The following is an 18,969-nucleotide window of genomic DNA, read 5'->3' as shown; positions in this document are numbered from 1 at the left end:
AGAAACTTTGCTTCCTGGGATCTTTTCCCTTCTGTCTGTAGAGGAGACTTGGGCTAATAAAGGTCTTAAGAAACCTCACTTTTTGGAATCCTCTTCCTTTTAGCAGTTGCCTCCCTCCCCGCACTGAAATGTAACCAAAACAAACCGAAAGTGGACCGTTTTCAACAAACACTGTTCTGTTGCAACTGGTTAAAAAATGGCAGTGGAGACCATGCCGTTATGGGCTTCCGAAGAAGCTGAAGGCAAACATCCAGAGCATGCACAAACCTTGTAGTTTCTTAAGATTGATGCCCTAAAAATGATGGAAAGGGAAGCCTCGTAAGTTCCCCATTGCTGCTAATGGGCTGGATCTTCCCAGATCTTTCAGTTGCCAAAAAAATTTGATTTTTCCCCCCCACTGGATTCAGGGGGCTCCCAAAAAATTGATCTGGGAGTGCACTGGAATCCAGATATCAAAACCAAAACAACCAAATTGCACACCCTTACTGTATACTGGCTGTACCTGGCTGTACCTTCTTGCATCATTTCAAACCACATGTCATGAAATACAAACTGCCTTCTGGGGTGCAAAAGCTATGCTGAGTGTATTTGACTTTTGTTAAGAAAACAAATTCATGTAAAGGATCTCCTATAACACTGTGTAACAACATTTGAAAACATTTGAAAAAAAATTCTGTTCCTGGTTTTAAAGTATTATTCCTGTTTAATTGTACAGTACTTACATTGACAGTAGGTATTATATTCCAGGAACTTTATTTTCGTGGCTGCCACAAACTATGTTGAATTGCTTGAGACCCCATGAGATATTAATTGAAAAACTATAGCAAAATGTGTTGCAGGATGTCCCGTAAAAACATGTTCCATGTTTTATGATAGAATCAATTAGAAAATGATATTTATAACCCAGGAACAAAAATCATGTTACATAATGTAAACAAGCAAGTTATAAGTCATCCACTCATAAGTCCTGACACCGAGGTTAAATATTAAGCTTTGAATCATTTTTGCTGTTTTATTTATTAGTCTAAAGCTATTCTTCTTGGATGCACATTAAATAATATGCCTAATCACATGGCTTACAGAACCTGTGGTGTTTGGAATTGGGGGAACTGCAACCAGCTCATCTTACTTTCCATTTGCGGTTTTCATCCTCTTGGTCAAATGTATTAATGAAACATCCTATAACTCACAGTGATAACTGTGTATGTACATGGTGATGATATGTGGTTAGAAACTGGAACCCGAGGGCTAAGCAGATGAACATTTAAACTAACACGTCTAAACCAAATCCATAATCTCAGGTCCCGCAAAGAATAATTTTAAAAATCCAGCAAATGGTGGCAGATTGCCAAACTGTAATATGTTTTTGGGTGGCCACATTCCCAGTAATAGAGCTGGAGTGCCTAAAAGGCTGTCAATATGTAGCCATGGTCCTGGGATGAGAGCTGGGTTTAAATAGTGGGGCATGACCTAGTTAGGAACATGGGAAGCAGAATGGTGTAAACGCAATGCAAGAGAGTCGAATGCAAGTGGTAATCTCAGTTCTGGCCACACAGATGGAGCTTCTGGTTTTGTTCAGAAACTAGTAAAAAGATGGATGGATCAATAATGGCATTTCTATGTATGTCTACAGTTGGAAAAGCAAGGGTAACCTATCACCAAGAGTCCTTTCGTCTATAAAAGAAGATCATGAGGGTAGAACCTCTCTGTTTGCACCCCACCTAAGAAGTATGAGAAAGCTGGACTGTGGTGAACTGACCTCTGTGAAGCTAGAGAGAGGAAAGAAATAAGAGTACAAAAACAGAAGGCAGAAAGCACAGTAGTCTATGCTGCAACTGTATAAAAGATTTACCACTGTTTAAACACACAGCATGGTATTCCCTCCTTCCTTTGTAAACCATTTTTGGCTGGGGGGAAAAATACCAGCAGAGTTAGCAACTCAGAGCTGCCTCCTGCAACATATGGAGTACCATATTCTGTTCCAATATAGAATTACTACAAATCATCATTATTTATTCTCTAAAGATGACCGGTGTGAATAATACAGAAGGGAGACATTTGAGAAATGAAGGATCAATAAAAGAGTGATCCATTGCACCTATCAGCTCCAATTCAATACAAATGAAAGGACAATTGTCTTAATTCTCACAAATATTTCCTAAATTCATGTCTCTGTTTAGTTATCACAATATGCTGCAACTTTCCAATTTATGGTTGGAAGATACCCTTTGAGCCTCTGTGAAAGTGTATACATGGAATGGAAAACAAGATAAAACCATTAAAAATATGTGTCTCTACTCACATCCATTTTCTATTTTAACTGAATAATTGAAACACACGACTTAAGGACTATTTGTTAAATGCACTTCTCTTAATCTGCAAGCCCGCAACTCCATTTTCTTCAGCCCAGTATCAGGTAGAACAGGGGTCCTCAAACTTTTTAAACAGAGGGCCAGGTCACAGTCCCTCAAACTGTTGAGGGGCCAGGATTGTAATTTGAAAAAAAAAAAAACATGAGTGAATTCCTATGCACACTGCATATATCTTATTTGTAGTGCAAAAGACACTTAAAAACAATACAATAATTGAAATGAAAATGAAAAACAATTTTAACAAATATAAACTTATTAGTATTTCAATGAGAAGTGTGGGCCTACTTTTGGCTGATGAGATAGGATTGTTGTTGTTGTTGTTGTTGTTGTTGTTGTGTGCTTTCAAGTCGTTTCAGACTTAGGTTGACCCTGAGTGAGGGCCGGGTAAATTACCTTGGAGGGCTGCATCCAGCCCTCGGGCCTTAGTTTGGGGACCCCTGAGGTAGAATATACTAAGTCAGCATTTCTCAACCTGGGGGTTGGGACGCCTGGGGGGTCACAAGGGGGTGTCAGAGGGGTCACCAAAGACCATCAGAAAACACAGTATTTTCTGCTGGTCATGGGGATTCTGTGTGGGAAGTTTGGCCCAATTCTATCATTGGTGGGATACAGAATGCTCTTTGATTGTAGGTGAACTATAATTCCCCGCAACCTCAACTCCCAATTATCAAGGTCTGTTTTCCCCAAACTCCAACAGTGTTCACATTTGCTCATATTGTGTATCTGCACCTAATTTGGTCCAAATTTGTTTGAGTCCACAGTGTTCTTTGGAGGTAGGTAGACTACAACTCCAAAACCCAAGGTTAATGCCCATTAAAGCCTTTCAGTATTTTCTGTTGGGTCATAGGAGCTCTATGTGCCAAGTTTAGTTCAATTCCATCATTGGAGTTCAAAATGCTCTTTGATTGTAGGTGAACTATAAATCCCAGCAACTACAACTCCCAAATGACATTAATCTTCCCCCCACTACCACAACAGTATTCAAATTTCGGTGTATTGGATATTTGTGTCAAATTTCGTCTAGTGAATGAAAATAATCCTGCATTTCAAATATTTACATTACAATTCATAACAGTAGCAAAACCACAGTTATGAAGTAGCAACGAAAACAATTTTATGGTGGGGGGGTCACAATAACATGAGGAACTCTATTAAGGGGTCTCGGCATTAGGAAGATTGAGAACCACTGTACTAAGTGCTGCGTCATGATCGATGGAAGGAAACACACGACTATTTGCATACCACTTTCCCAACTGGCCAAGAGGGAAGTGAAGTTTCTATTACATTTTCTAGTGTACAAGGTGGCAGCAATAGCAATCGCAACAGATCTGAAATAAGAATTTCAAATCACTGGGACAATAGAAGTAATCTGTCTTTGAGGTTCATTGCTATTGCTACATCTTTGGAAACCAAAAATCTGATAACTTCACACAGTCAGCACAAAATGGAATGACGACCTTGACCTGCACAACATCATCCAGTATTTTTTTCATAAATGGTGCATACTATAACTATGCTGCTATGATCTAATAAAAATCTAAAAGTAATTAACTGGATTTGTAGGGAAAAAAGCCACGCACCAATGCCTTAATCAAATATGTATTTTTATCAGGGTTCCAAGGCAGCAGTAAATTGGGACATTTAAAAAACTGGGACCTCATCCAATCTGTGATCTGATCAGGGTTCAATGGTTATAATAAATTGGAACTATTAAAACTGGGACCTCATCCAACACTTTATTTTGTCTCAACCACAGAACCTAGTAGTGCTGCTAAGTCAGGAATATTCAATCAAGAAAAATGCTGTGTTGAATTAACTCTTAACAAATATGATGCAACATATACTGGAGTTTCAACACAGATGCACTCATTCTAAAGTTGAGTTGTGGTTATAATAATATTCGTTGCATTTTATTAGGAATCCACAATAATCTATAGTCCTATGAGGCATACATATGTTCTGCTTTCTTGGGCCACGAAGACAAGAGACTTTGGACAACACTCCCTGTTTTGGCCCATCTTTTCACAAAAGTTAATGGAGTAGAGAAACAGAATTATCTCAGAATTATAGTAAGGAGCTGAAATTTTATTTTACATCTATTTCTGCTATCTTTTCACAAAAGAACCAAAGCAGTGTTTCTCAACCTGGAGGTCGGGACACCTGGTGGGGTCATGAAGGGGTGTCAGTGGGGTCACCAAAGACCACCAGAAAAACAGTATTTTGTGTTGGTCATGGGGGTTCTGTGTGGGAAGTTTGGCCCAATTCTATCATTGGTGGGGTTCAGAATGCTTTGATTGTAGGTGAACTATAAATCCCAGCAACTACAACTCCCAAATGTCAAGTCTATGTTCCCCAAACTCCACCTGTGTTCACCTTTGGGCATATTGAATATTCATGCCAAGTTTGGTCCAGATCCATCATTGTTTTAGTCCTCAGTGATCTCTGGATGTAGGTGAACTACAATTCCAAAACTCAAAGTCAATGCCCACCAAACTCTTCCAGAATTTTCTGTTGCTCACGGAAGTTCTGTGTGCCAGGATTGCTTCAATTGCATAGTTGGTGGAGTTCAGAATGCTCTTTGATTGCATGTGAACTATAAATCCCAGAAACTACTCCCAAATGACAAATTCACACACACACACCTCCATCCCCTGCAACCCCACCAGTATTCAAATTTGGGCATATTGGGTATTTGTGCCAAATCTGGTCTAGTGAATGAAAATACATCCTGCATATCTGATATTTACATCCTGATTCATAACAGTAGCAAAATTACAGTTATGAAGTAGCAACAAAAATAATTTTAAGGTTGGGGATCACCACAAAATGAGAAACTGTATTAAGAGGTCACGGCATTAGGAAGGTTGAGAACCACTAAACTAAAAGAATGGTTGCCATAACGCATAGGTTCAGAGTCACATAATCTGGGTACAGAGTAAACCAAACTAAAAATTAGACTAGAATGAAAACAGACTTTTGAGCCACTGTTTCAAATATGGGTTAAATGTTTTCATTTCTGTGAATTTAGCTTGTGTAGGGTATCTACAGCTGCAATATTAAATTGCAGTTTCCCAAATATCAAAAACATATGTATTGATTTAAAGTATATTAGCATTTAGGAAGGCTCGGGGCTAATAGGACGAGGAGAACTACTTTACAGCTTTGGGGAGCTTCCTAAATTCAAGTAAAACACAAAATTGAGGTCCTTTACAAGAATCTAACATTTTTAAATACTCAGGCCTCTCCAAATACTGAAAATACAGAAGTCAGGTGTACACTTTTTCACTAGTAGACCCACTTTCTCCAGTAAAAAAAAAAAAAGCCAAAGCCAAACCATTTCTATTAGCAAAATTAACCCTCTTTGTTTCATAAATGACTCCACAGGAAGATGCAACTTGGTCTCTGGAATACCTTTGTGTTCACAATTCATGTTGTGTGTATGCTTTTTATTAAAGAAGAATGGGAGAAAGCGTGAGAGCGAATGGAGCTCAACAGTAAGATGTTAATCTCTCGTGGAAAGAAGACTTTGCTCTCAGTAGGGTTACTTAAGGAAAATAGGGAAACAACCAGGAAAAACAGCTGTCTTAAAGCCGATATTAGTATTAAATGCAGTTAAAAAGCGAGTAAATAATGGTAAAGCACGAGCAACCTGATGCATCTGGTTTGCTTCAGAAAGAGCTTCAAAGGGCAAGAATATTAAAAAAGAACGTGGGTTGCCTTAAAGCTAAGAAAGGAACGCACTTTCCATTTCAGAAAAAGGAAATCTGCCTCTTCCCACACGGAATGTTAAATCTGAAAAAGTCTTACTTTAAGACTGAATCATATCTACTTAGAAGAAGAAAAATATTCAGTGCAAATAATGTTTTTGATGGATAAAATATTAAGCCTTTGAAGCTTAATGTTTGAAGCTAGTCCAGTTTTCGAAACCAAGGGCCTATACTGTGACTTTACATATCTATCTTAAAACAGGGTTTTTGTCTGATGATCTCATAACTTAGATTAGAACAAGTGATTCTAAAACTGATGAATCAACTAAGCACAGCCAAGAAAAAAGCAACCCAAACAAACTCATACTAAGTGCTCTATGTTACGACGTCCTTCCATTTCACATCACTTCAGAGAATTGTAACTTATGGAGTTGAAGAGAAGCACAAAAAGAGAAAAATGCATTGTGATATTTGAGTTACTGAGGCCCCATCTACATGCTAGATAAAATCCAGATTATCTGCTTTGAACTGGGTTATGTTAGCTCACACTGCCATATAATCCAGTTCAGTGAAAACAATATGGCACTGTAGAATGGGTGTTAGTAACTTCATATTCAAAGGAATATAAGTCCAGTTACTTTACTTCACAAAATGGAGTGGTTTCTGTCTAAAAAATAAATTGATCACTTAAAACCACACATTAATTCCAGAGGTATTTTAGTGGGCATGTCCCTAGGCTACTAGTCTGAACAGTCCTTGGGAGAATTTAAACTGCTTTTATAGAAAATGCATGGCAACCTAAAATCAGCCAGAACATTTTAGTACAACAAAGAGGAATATGTAGCCTTCCAGACTATAATTTCCATCAGTGCCATGAGCTATGTTCAAGGACTCTGTATTCAAGGATTGCAATTTAAGACCAATTCCAGGACTGTTGTGCTGGAGGAAAGTTCTGAGAGTGCCTTGGACAGCGAGAAGATCCAACCAGTCCATACTTCAGGAAATAAAGCCCGACTGCTCAATGGAGGGAAGGATAGTAGAGGCAAAGATGAAGTACTTTGGCCACATCATGAGAAGAAAGGAAAGCTTAGAGAAGACAATTATGCTGGGGAAAATGGAAGGGAAAAGGAAGAGGGGTCGACCAAGAGCAAGATGGATGGATGGCATCCTTGAAGTGACTGGATTGACATTGAAGGAGCTGGAGGTGGTGACAGCTGACAGGGAGCTCTGGTGTGGACAGGGTCTATGAGGTCACGAAGAGTTGGAAGCAACTGAATGAATATACAACAACCAGATAGCCACAGAGGTGTTCAGTAGAGGAGCTACATAGCACTTTCTTTGGTGCTGCTAGGATTTTCTTGGCAAGATTTATTCAGAAGGGGTTGCTCTTACCTTCCTCTGAGGTTGAGAGTTTGTGACTTGTCAAGGCCCCCCAAGTGTGTTGCCATGAAGAAGCAGGAATTTGAACTCTGATCTCCAAGTCATCTTTCAGCCCTCAAACCACTACACTATGCTGAATGTCCTCTCTGCTCAATTCAAAAACTGATGACACAATCTTAGATATGGGTACCAAACCAAAAAATGATTCCAGCTGCACTCCTCTCAAATGATAGACTGTAGTAGCTTCTTTCAAGTAGACAAACTGACATGGTTATTGTACCATTCAGTTAAGGTGAGGTTACATCAGGGAAACTCTTTTCAGGCTCACTGCTGACTGGACCAAAGAAATCTCTATGCTCTTGACTTAGGGCGGTTCCAGACAGCACCAAATTGCGCACTTTATTCAGAAGCAAAAAAAATCCCAGGACCTAAGATGTCCAGGTATAAACCTATTGATTCTGGGATTTCTGCCTCTGTCATCCACACTTGTTGCTTTGTTGCAGGATGTTGCAGCCTTCAAGATGGCTGCCACAGAACTTCTGCCAGAAATTTTGGCAAACATGCAAAGATGCGAATCATAGTGTAAGTTCTGTTCCTGGGTTATATAAGCTGCATGGACATCTGTGCAGACAGGGTGTTGTTCTTGGGTTATGTATGCCTGTTCCTAATAGCTCTTATTGTGGAAAGATGTACAATGTTGACTAGGGGGGCTTTGTTCTGGCCAGAAAAAAATGTGCCCTCCACACGTTTCATGAAGTTTCTGGCACACAAAGAAAGTTTTCCAATTCTATTCAACTGTCACCTTCTTTTTAGGAACCGACCAATCAGGAACAAACATCTAAAACCTGGGAACAAAACCAAATAAAAAATCCTGTGACTTTCGAATGCAGGGACATACAGACATTCGAAGATGTGGATTTTCGGCTCAGAACTGGGATATTCTTGCACTTGAACATCTCATGTTTTTTGCTGTTTGTAGCAATTGTTTCCGCATTTATAGGTAACGGCATTTGGCCACCCACCAATTTGCTGTGGGAGCTCCTGGGATAAAGATAATGTCTGGACAGGCCCTTACTGTCTGGTAGAAGAAGCCATTGTCATCTGACTGGTTGGACCCAGCTCCTGGCTCCTCTTTCTGCAGTAGATGAAATTACATTTTTTAAAGTCTGAAATCCACTTCTAACCCAGAAGTAATAAAGGAATTGAAGGCTTTCACATCTGGAAGGCTGCCAAAAGTGGAATGTGTGTAACAGTTAGAACCTCGAGCCCTTCAATTAGCATACCAAAAAACAAAACAAAACATGGCATTGACCCTGGATGCATCTACACTGCGGAATTAATGCAGTTTGGCATCACTTTAACTACTATGTCTCAATCCTATGTAATCATAAGAGTGAGAGTTTTACAACGTCTTTGGCCTTCTCTGGTAAAGAGTGCTGGAGTCCTATGATTTCAAAGCATTGAGTCACAGCAGTTAAAGTGGTGTAAAACTGTATCAGTTCTACAGTGTAGATGCACCTCTTTTTGGTCAGGGTCTTATAATGAAGGCCTCAATCTCTCAAGGAATGATGGAAGAGCGGGGTATGCATTACTGTAATATTCTTTTTTAAAAAGCAGAAAAACAGGCACACATGCTTGTTTCTAGAAAAATGCCTTACTTATCCCTATTCAGCAACAGAACAACAACAAAATAATCCATCGTGTTACCAGGCATGGAAAGTTAACAGTAGAAGGTTAATATAGTTTTTAAAAACCAATGTCAGTAATTAGGAAAGCAATTAAAATCTCATACAAAGCCAAGTTCTTTGTGTGGCTTTTGCTCACCATATGATTTCCCTTCTATATCTTGGCACTGCAATTGTTAGATTTACTATAAATTAATTTCTCTCCTAATAAGGAATGAGGGCTGAGTCTGCAGAGCCTATATTCTAGTAAATCTTTTGCAAAACGTGGTCCATTTAGCAGCAAGACAAAGTGTGCAGCAAGTGAAGTCATAGTGGCAGCAAGATCTATGGCACAGATTCACTGTGTGGTTGCCGTTGCCAATATGTGCATTAAAATCTTAGACCTGAATTACATTATACATTATGGGATTAGTGAATCTTGGGGCAAAGTTATAAAACTCATCTTTACTGTCTGTGTAAGCCATCATTAGGTGAACAGTCAATAAAAACATAAAGCACTAAAGTTCCACTCAACTGGATAACTTGAAGCTTATTTTAGTCAAGCCCTACTGCATTTTTTACATAGTCATATGTCACAAGGAAGGCAGCTTTTCCTTTTTTATTATTGATAAAATCACCGGCTACCTTTGCAAGAGCTGGGTAATATATTATTTTTTATCTGCCAGCATTGCACACTAAGCTAGGCACTTGAGTTACTTCAGTTTTGCCTTCTCTAGGGACTAGTTCACACAAACATGTTCGCTACTGAAGCATCATGTGGTGATTTGTATCTGCAGATGAGCTCTCTCAGGTCACCTGCACTTAAGATAGAACTTGTACATCAATGCAGCACAGGATCTTCAGAAGAGCTCCTTTATGCATCTAGCTGCAAGGCATCAAATGCCTAGGACGCAAACAGCGAGAACTCCTGCAGCTCCAAGGCAGGGTGAGCTTTCAAAAAATGTTGCTGGACTGCAGTTACTTTCAGTCCTAGCCAGTACAACCAGGGCTGAGGGATGATAGAAGTAGTAATTCAGCAAAATCTGGAGGGTCATTTCTAGATCAGGGGATCGTTCATTTCCAACCCCTGCACTCTTGAAATCTAAGACTATAGGCAACAGTGACAGGGCCATACTGTACAGCCTTGTTGCAATCTGAAGCACTGCCCATCTGGGGATGAAGGAATCTGACAGCACAGTTGCAAAATTCACCTTCCCGGTTTTAGCTTATCCCATTTTAACAATGTGTATGAAAAGAAATCCCATGAATGAGAGAAAAGTTATTTTGTGCTGGTAACCTTCCTTGTCCTCTGATGTCTCCTCTCCTATATTCAGTCATAATTGATGGGATTTCTCCTTCCCTCTCATACTCACACACTTCAATTTCAGATAACAATTTACATTGTTTTGAAAATTTACCATATTCGTCTGCATACAAGCATAACCAGAACTTCTACATAGAAATTAGCATCCTGTTGGTTAGTCACAACTGTTGTTGTTGTTGCTGTTGTGTGCCTAAAAGTATCTTTTGGCTTACAGAGATAATAATAATAATAACAACAACAACAACAACAACAACAACACTTTATTTATACCCCGCTACCATCTCCCCAAGGGACTCAGTGCTGCTTACATGAGGCCGAGGCCGAATACAAACAATACAAGCAATAATAACAACAACAGTACAAGCAATTAAAATAAAAAACATAGACAATAAAAATACAACATTATCAATAAGACAACACACAATTAAAAACAGTGGGAAGGCCAAATGTAAAGTTAAAATTGGAAGTAATGCTGGGACATGGATGAAAAGGTGATAGTGGCGTTTGTGGAAGAGATACTGCACTGTCCTTATATCCCAGGATCTGATCTCAGATTATCTGCTTATCCCAGATTATATGGTAGTGGAGACTCATATAATCAACTTTACATCAGATAACCTGAGATCAGATCCTGGGATATAAGGACAGTGTAGAAGGGACCTAAGGTAAACCCATCAGAGAGTTTTCTTGGCAAGATTGGTTTGCTTTCCTCTGAGAATGAGAGAATGTGACTTGCCCAAGGTCACCCAGTTGGTTCCCATGGCCAAGTAGGAGACCCTGATCTCCAGGGTCCAAGTCTAAGGGTCAAACCGATAGAGTCCAAGTCCAATGGTCAAATTTGGCTTTAGCCTATAAAGCCCTAAACGGTTTCAGCCCAGCTTATCTGTCCGAATGTATCTCTCCTTATGAACTATCTAGGACTTTAAGATCATCTGGGGAGATGCTGCTCTCAATCCTGCCTTCTTCGCAGGCACGTCTGGTGGGGATGAGAGACAGGGCCTTCTCAGTGGTGGCCCCTCAGCTGTGGAACTCCCTCCCTAGAGACATTAGATCAGCCCCCTCCCTCCAGACATTTTGTAAAAAAAGTCAAAACATGGCTCTCTGAACAAGCTTTTGCAAATGCAGCATAATAGGTAAATATAGAACTATGGTACAGCTTAGACGATGCAATTGGAAAATGAGTTTAATAAGACGACGCTGATGATTATATGTTTTTAATGGTTTTTGTATGGTTTTTATATTATGTGCTAAATGTTTTTAAACTGTGTTTTATGTTTGTTGTGGCATCAAATTGTTGCCAACTTGTAAGCCGCCTTGAGTCGCCTTTGGGCTAGGAAAGGCAGGATATAAATACAGTAAATAAACAGTAAATAATAAACAAACCCCACTGACTCTTTAATCACAATTGGAGTAGATCATTCAATCAATTGCTAAATGATGAGTGGATCTATTCTAATTAGGACTAACAGAGAATTTAGACCTGAGTTTGTGTAACAGGTACAGTTCAGCTGCCATAGAATATGTGGACTTTGAATGCACTCTGTAAAGAGAGAGGTGACAATATCAGAAAGTAACCGGCCTGAGTGACTGGAAGTCAGGAGTGGCCAATGTGTAGTCCATGTGGCACAGCCTGTAAGAATTTGAAGTCTGCCTAATATTTATTTATCAAATCAGGGGTGAACCAAGGGTGCATTTGTATTGTATTAAAAAAACAAACAAAAACCCAAAGTTTGAAAACTTGGCATTATAATAAATGTCCTTTGACCAGTAGCTGGCCACTTGGAGTGCCTCAGGTCTCACTGTGAGAAGGTCCTCCATTGTGCATGTGGCAGGGCTCAGACTGCATTGCAGTAGGTGGTTTGTGGTTTGCTCTACTCCACACTCGCATGTCATGGATTCCACTTTGTAGCCCCACTTCTTAAGGTGGACTCTGCACCTCATATGGTGCCAAAGTGCAATCTGTTCAGCGCCTTCCAAGTCGCCCAGTTTTCTGTGTGCCCAGGGGGGAGTCTCTCATTTGGTATCAACCATGGATTGATGTTCTGGGTTTTAGCCTGCCACTTTTGGACTCTCGCTTGCTGAGATGTTCCAATGAGTGTCTCTGTAGATCTTAGAAAACTATTTCTTGATTTAAGGCATTGGCATGCTGGCTGATATCCAAACAGGGGGTGGGCTGGAGATGTCACTGCCTTGGTCCTTTCACTATTGGTCGTTACTTCCCAGCAGATGTCAGATGGTGCAATACCAGCTAAACAGTGTAATTTCTCCAGTGGTGTAGGGCGCAAACATCCTGTGATAATACAGCACGTCTCATTAAGAGCCACATCCACTGTTTTAGTGTGGCGAGATGTGTTCCACACTGGGCATGTCTTCCTAATGACATGGGTTCAAATGTAGAAAAGGGTTAACAAAATAATCAAAGGATAGGAGCAAATTTCCCATGAAGAACATAGGTTTCTGTCCTTCTAGTGGTCTTCCACCTGAGAAACTGTCTGTCCACTGTCTGAACGGACTGCATTACAAAGGTCCGAGGTAACCAGCATGATTCAACATGGCTCTCCCTATGTCCTTCTGTTCAGGCTTACATTTCTTTTGCATCTCCCCCATGGCTGCAAGGCTCAGTTGACTAGAAGTAAAACTGTCAGCCTACATGCATACTGCAGTAGGTCTATTCTCAAATATTGGATACAAGTTGTGACAGACACAAATTGGTGCTCTTACTGCTCTCATCAATGAGAACCAACACTGTGATCAGACAGAAGTGAGGTTAATGTGCTATGTGGATATAGCAGAGAAAAGAGAAATAATATGCTTGTTCATGTGGTATAACTTACAGTTTTCCTTTGGGGATTCATACGATAAACATTTTTTTCTTAATACACAATTAAAAGGAATGAAATTGCCTAGAGGAAAAAGGTGATATTTCTGTGCCTATTAATTGTGGGATAAGAATCAAATATATGAGTTAAAAATATAATCTTGGTCCATCAGCTTCTAAGCACACCTGCTGTTCTCCATTTCAATCTCAAACGTTTCCAGGTCAGAAAGGTGAATAATTATTAGAGAAGATAAACCAGAATTATAAAAGCATTGAACTGACGGTTTTTAATAGGTTCTTACCAATTAACTGTCACTCCAGGGAATACATTCTATTTCGAAAGAGAATTTATCACTGAATGAAATGTTAACAACAATTATTCCACGTCCAATTGGAACATTAGCCCCAGAAACAGACGGGATCATTCCTTGAAGTCTGCCAAACATTTTAGCACATGACACCGGCCCTTTAACAGATGGGCTACTTACTCCTTAGCTTGCCAGGATACTAATAAAGATGTTGGCTTCTGCAAAATGAAGGACACATGCCTCTCAAATTGCCAACATCCAGACTGGAGGTTGGACTTTAAAAAAAAAAGGAAGAAGAATTTGCAGGGTGGGTGGTTGGGGAGAGGAGGGGGGTTCAGGTTAGCAGTGCCAGACATAAATTTCAGTGACACTCGTACAAAACCTTCACCAAACTACAATTAACCCATCAGTGCCACTGGGCGTATATATCAATAATAAATGTGACTTTTATTAGACAGGCTGCCTTTTGTGCCATAAAAAGGGTATTTACTTTTCAGTCTGTTTTTGGACAAATGCAATTATTTTAATTGTCAGATATTGGAAGCTCATTTTGACATTTGGATTCCTCATGGAAAAAAATAACTTTTCCCCCCATAAATTGAAATATAACAAATGGCAACAATTTACAAAAGGAAACAACTGAGGTCAGGCTTAGGCTCACACACTATCTGTGATCAATGAACCAAATGCTGTCCACAAGCTATGAACAGAAAGCCTTTTTTTTATCTGCAAAACTCACACAAACATACATATTCAAAGGAAAGGGGCAATCATTTGATTGGGCTGGCTGCTTTGGCTTTTAGGACTGCAAGTTGTGCAAGCCTTTATAAGACGAAGAATGTGAAATCTGATGGGATGATCACAAGAGAGGCAAAACATTTCATCTGCCATCTCAGCATCCCTACACTGGAGGTCTGTAGGGAAAAGGCTTCTCCTTTCTCCCTGGATGCACAATTGCATCTGGATGGTGGTAGGCATACTCCACAGAAAGTAGCCATTTTACTTACACAGTTTTCCTCATATTGTACTTTCCCCCACCTTATTGAAAGTGTAATTCCACTGTTTTGTCCCCTATGGTGATCATTTACAATGTCGTAATGTTTTGATTTTATATTGTTGTGTCGTTTTTGTATTTTACGTTATTTTATTTTCTGATTTTCTGTTGTGTTTTTGTGTTATATTGTGTATATTGTATAAATGGGCGTGGCATCATGTAAGCCACCCCGAGTCCCCTTGTGCCGATGGTGGCGGGATATAAATAAAGTTGTTGTTATTATTATTATTATGAGCTCCTCTCCCACAAATGTACCTTTTCATTGCTATCTCATCCAGTGTTTTATCATTTTATGCCGTGCATTTGTATTGTACACAGTGTTTTATTTTCCATTATGTTATTTTGTACTGTTTATTTTACTTGATTGGTTTATTTATTTTATTGTGATGTTATTTTGTTGTTTATATTTTGTGTTGCTGTAATGTATCATTGGGCGTGGCTTCATGTAAGCCGCTCCGAGTCCCCTTTGGGGAGATGGTGGGGGGGGGGGGGGGGGGTATAAATAAAGATGATGATGATGATGATTATTATTATTATTATTATTACTACTACTACTACTAGCCGTCCCTGCCACGCATTGCTGTGGCCCAGTCTGTGTTTTGTGTGTGTATATATGTGTGTCTTGTGCATGTGTTGTAATGTAATTTTTATTTTTTGGCTTTTAAAGTATCTTCCGCTGTGTTTTCCTGTGTGTTTTTATGGATGATGGTCACTCATTGGCCTGATAGGTGTATTGTGTCCAAATTTGGTGTCAATTCTCCCAGTGGTTTTTGAGTTATCTTAATCCCACAAATGAACATTACATTTTTATTTATATAGATGATGATGATGATTATTATTTGGATTGAAAGCAGAAGAGATCTCAAATATTTCCTTGCACAATGCCCAAAAGAATGCTTGAAAGTCTAGTTCTATCAAACTCACAGACTAAGGGGTCTAGGCCCTTGGAACTGGCATGCTCAGTGATACAATAATTACTTTGCCTCAAATTAATGAAGAACAGTTTGAGCAGTCAAATAGTTACATGGAAGCAAAGGAAAATAATTCCAGCATATTCTCATCTAGACTCATCTTTCTTCATGAGATGGCTCCACACATACTGCTCCCAAGAGCATCAAGGATGAGAGCTTGAAGGCCCCAGATCATGCCAACTACACCCAACTTTTTAGGAAAAGGCAACATTGATAAAATTTCACTCCATAGGCAAAGCCAACAACATGACTTGCAAAGCAACATTGACAATGTAAAATATTAGGCTCAAAGGAACTATTCTAGCTTTTGAACATATGGATTTCTCCATGTTCGATGAATCCACAACACAATCTTAAGTTAATTAAGATTAAGGTGATTCTAAGGCAGTGGTTCTCAACCTGGGGTCCCCAGATGTTTTTGGCCTTCAACTCCCAGAAATCCTAACAGCTGGTAAACTGGCTGGGATTTCTGGGAGTTGTAGGCCAAAAACATCTGGGGACCCCAGGTTGAGAACCACTGTTCTAAGGAGATGGTACATGGGACGAGCAGACTAGGGAAGCCGATATTGCTCTCATCAGAAATGAATATCAGATTAAGGCAAACAATAATGTGGTGTTGTAGGTTTTTCGGACTATATGGCCATGTTCTAGAAGCATTATCTCCTGATGTTTCACCTGCATCTATGGCAGGCATCCTCAGAGGTTGTGAGGTCTGTTGGAACTAGGAAATTTGGGTTTATATGAAGGTTATACCTGCCATAGATGAAAGCAAAACATCAAGAGAGAATGCTTCTGGAACATAGCCATATAGCCCGAAAAACCTACAACAACCCATGGATTCCAGCCATGGAAGCCTCGACAATACAATGATGTTGTGTATTCCAAGATACTCTTAATTGCAAAGAATTTCACACTGCTTTTCCCCAGTAATGCCTATATTAACATAGGTATGAGCTTTATGAGTTATGTATAGGGCAAGCAGGATCTATCTACAGTTCCAGACCCCGAAAAGATGTTATATAGGGATTTGCCTATATTAGCTTTGGATCACATAGGGAAAGATTAACATGCCTGGGGAATTTGTTTTGTTGTCTGTGCCCCTGTTCCCCTCACTTTCTGTCCCTGTGATAACTGGATTTAGAAAAAAATGACTTTTGGTGGAAACGATTGGTGGGAAAGCTTCCTTGGAGACAACTTTTCCTCATGAAAATTCTTTCAAGAGCGTGTTTCCCTTCCAAGGGGTAGATTTCTCTCACTTTCTGTTGTCTGACCTTTGTTCTTAACTATGAGTGATAAGTAAGTCGGATGTTTGTAACTTGGGGACTGCCTATGATGTGTTTCTAAGAGAGAAGGGACTAATAAGACTGGTGGTAAGATGTCTGGGATGCCATTTTTGGGATCACTTCCCTAATTTTCTGCTAGCAAAGGTACATCCTCCTTCTTCATTAAAGACATGCTGCAATCCCCACTCCCTTCCCTTCCACTCACCTTTCTCGCTCCTCCTTCATCCTTTCAAATTCTTCTTCTTTAAGAGTTCCAGACTTGACGTTTCCTTTCTGGTCACCTTTTACACCTTTGTCGTCTTTTTTCTTCCCAAACCTGATTAAGAAATGGGGAAAGGTCATATGAAGGAAGAGAAGAAATAGTAGGGAAAGTATGCATAACTGAAAATCCACACTGAGTGATTAAAGCAAGAACAGCATAATGTGCTTTTTGTTTCAGCTACGCCTTTCGAAATAGAGTGGATAACACTATTCAATAAACTTAAAAATTCCTCAGAGTATGAATTAACTAATTTTCCATACACTTGGAGCTTAATTTTTTCCAAGATATCATCAGTTAATGTATGCTAGAGATTTCTCAAGATGCTGAATGAATGGGATTTTTTTTCAATACTAGCCTACTATTAGCATAAATTTTAAACAAGCTGAAGGGGCTTGTTTCCCCAAGGACAGCGTGCGTCTAAATAATCCTTGGCAGCCTCAAGCCCAGGCACAGAACCCTTATGCCATGTTCTCGAACTGAAGACACTGCACTGCTTTAACTGTTCTCTAGTTTACCTTTGGAAATGAGATACATGGTGCCGCACTGTATGAATAAGAACTGTGCTCATTTAAGGAAAAAAAGCACTTTGCAAAACCCACTTCTTTTTCCCATTAGAAACATACAACAAGGCACAGGTGCAAAGGGTGCAGATGTCCTGAAAAAGCTGTTCTCATATGTGCTAAGACAGGGGTCCTCAAACTAAGGCCCGGGGGCCAGATACGGCCCTCCAAGGTCATTTACCCAGCCCTCACTCAGGGTCAACCTAAGTCTGAAACGACTTGAAACCACACAACAACAACAACAACAACAACAACAATCCTATCTCATCAGCTAAAAGCTGGCCCACACTTCCGATTGAAATACTTATAAGTTTATCTTTGTTAAAATTGTTCTTGATTTTAATTATTGTATTTAAGTGCTTTTTGCACTACAAATAAGGTATGTGCAGTGTGGATAGGAATTCATTCATGTTTTATTCAAATTATAATCCGGTCCTCCAACAGTTTGAGGGACTGTAACCTGGCCCTCTGCTTAAAAAGTTTGTGGACCCCTGTGCTAAGACAACTATTTGCTCAATGCAGAAACTATAGCATGACCTCACAACCTCTGAGGATGCTTGCCATAGATGCAGGCAAAACGTCAGGAGAGAATGCTTCTAGAACATGGCCATATAGCCTGAAAAACCTACAACAACCCAGTAATTCCGGCCATGAACGCCTTCAACAATATAGCATGATACATGTTTTTATTCCACAACTGATGGCTGCTGTTGGAACTTATCATTTAGATCAGGCATCCTCCCACTGCGGCCCTTCAGCTGTTTGGGCCTCCAACTCCCAGAAGCCCTAATGAGCTTGTTCAATAGTCAGGAATTCTGGGAGTTGAAGGCCCAAACAGCTGGAGGGCCGCAGTTTTCGGATGACTGACTTAGATCAATGCATGATTCTAATTTTACTGGTTGGAATTTGCAAGTTGGGTTACTTCCCTGACAGTTCAACAAAAAACATATAATACAGTGCATGATTTAGAATGAGGAAATGCAGATTTTAGAGAAAATAGATGGGGATCCACAGGTTGAGAACCACTGCTTTAAGTAAATTGACTCCAAACAAAGTGATTCTTAAGCCAAAATCACAACACAGGAAAAACATAAAGCAGGCCCAGGCTGAGTTTATATGAAGGCTCTGTCTCGCCTTCATGACATAGCATCCCTGTCTCAATTTGATCCCATTTACTACCACACACATCTGTTTCAATCCAAACTGAACTCAATTTGGAAATCTACAAAGGATCCCCATTATATAGTCACACTGGTGCTAGGTCTT

General features: G+C 39.7%; 1 protein-coding gene across 1 annotated transcript in view; it reads right to left on the bottom strand.

The window, feature by feature from the left end:
- Window positions 1–18,969, bottom strand: part of PARD3B (par-3 family cell polarity regulator beta) — a 656,620-nt gene that overhangs the window by 205,768 nt on the left and 431,883 nt on the right. Inside the window, exon 19 of the mRNA XM_060782892.2 lies at window positions 17,087–17,197. Within this exon, the coding sequence (XP_060638875.2) occupies window positions 17,087–17,197 (111 nt within the window). The remainder of the gene's footprint in view (window positions 1–17,086; window positions 17,198–18,969) is intronic.

Source organism: Anolis sagrei, chromosome 1 (genome assembly GCF_037176765.1).
Source record: "Anolis sagrei isolate rAnoSag1 chromosome 1, rAnoSag1.mat, whole genome shotgun sequence".
NCBI lineage: Eukaryota > Metazoa > Chordata > Lepidosauria > Squamata > Dactyloidae > Anolis > Anolis sagrei.
This window is presented reverse-complemented; position numbering and strand designations above follow the sequence as displayed.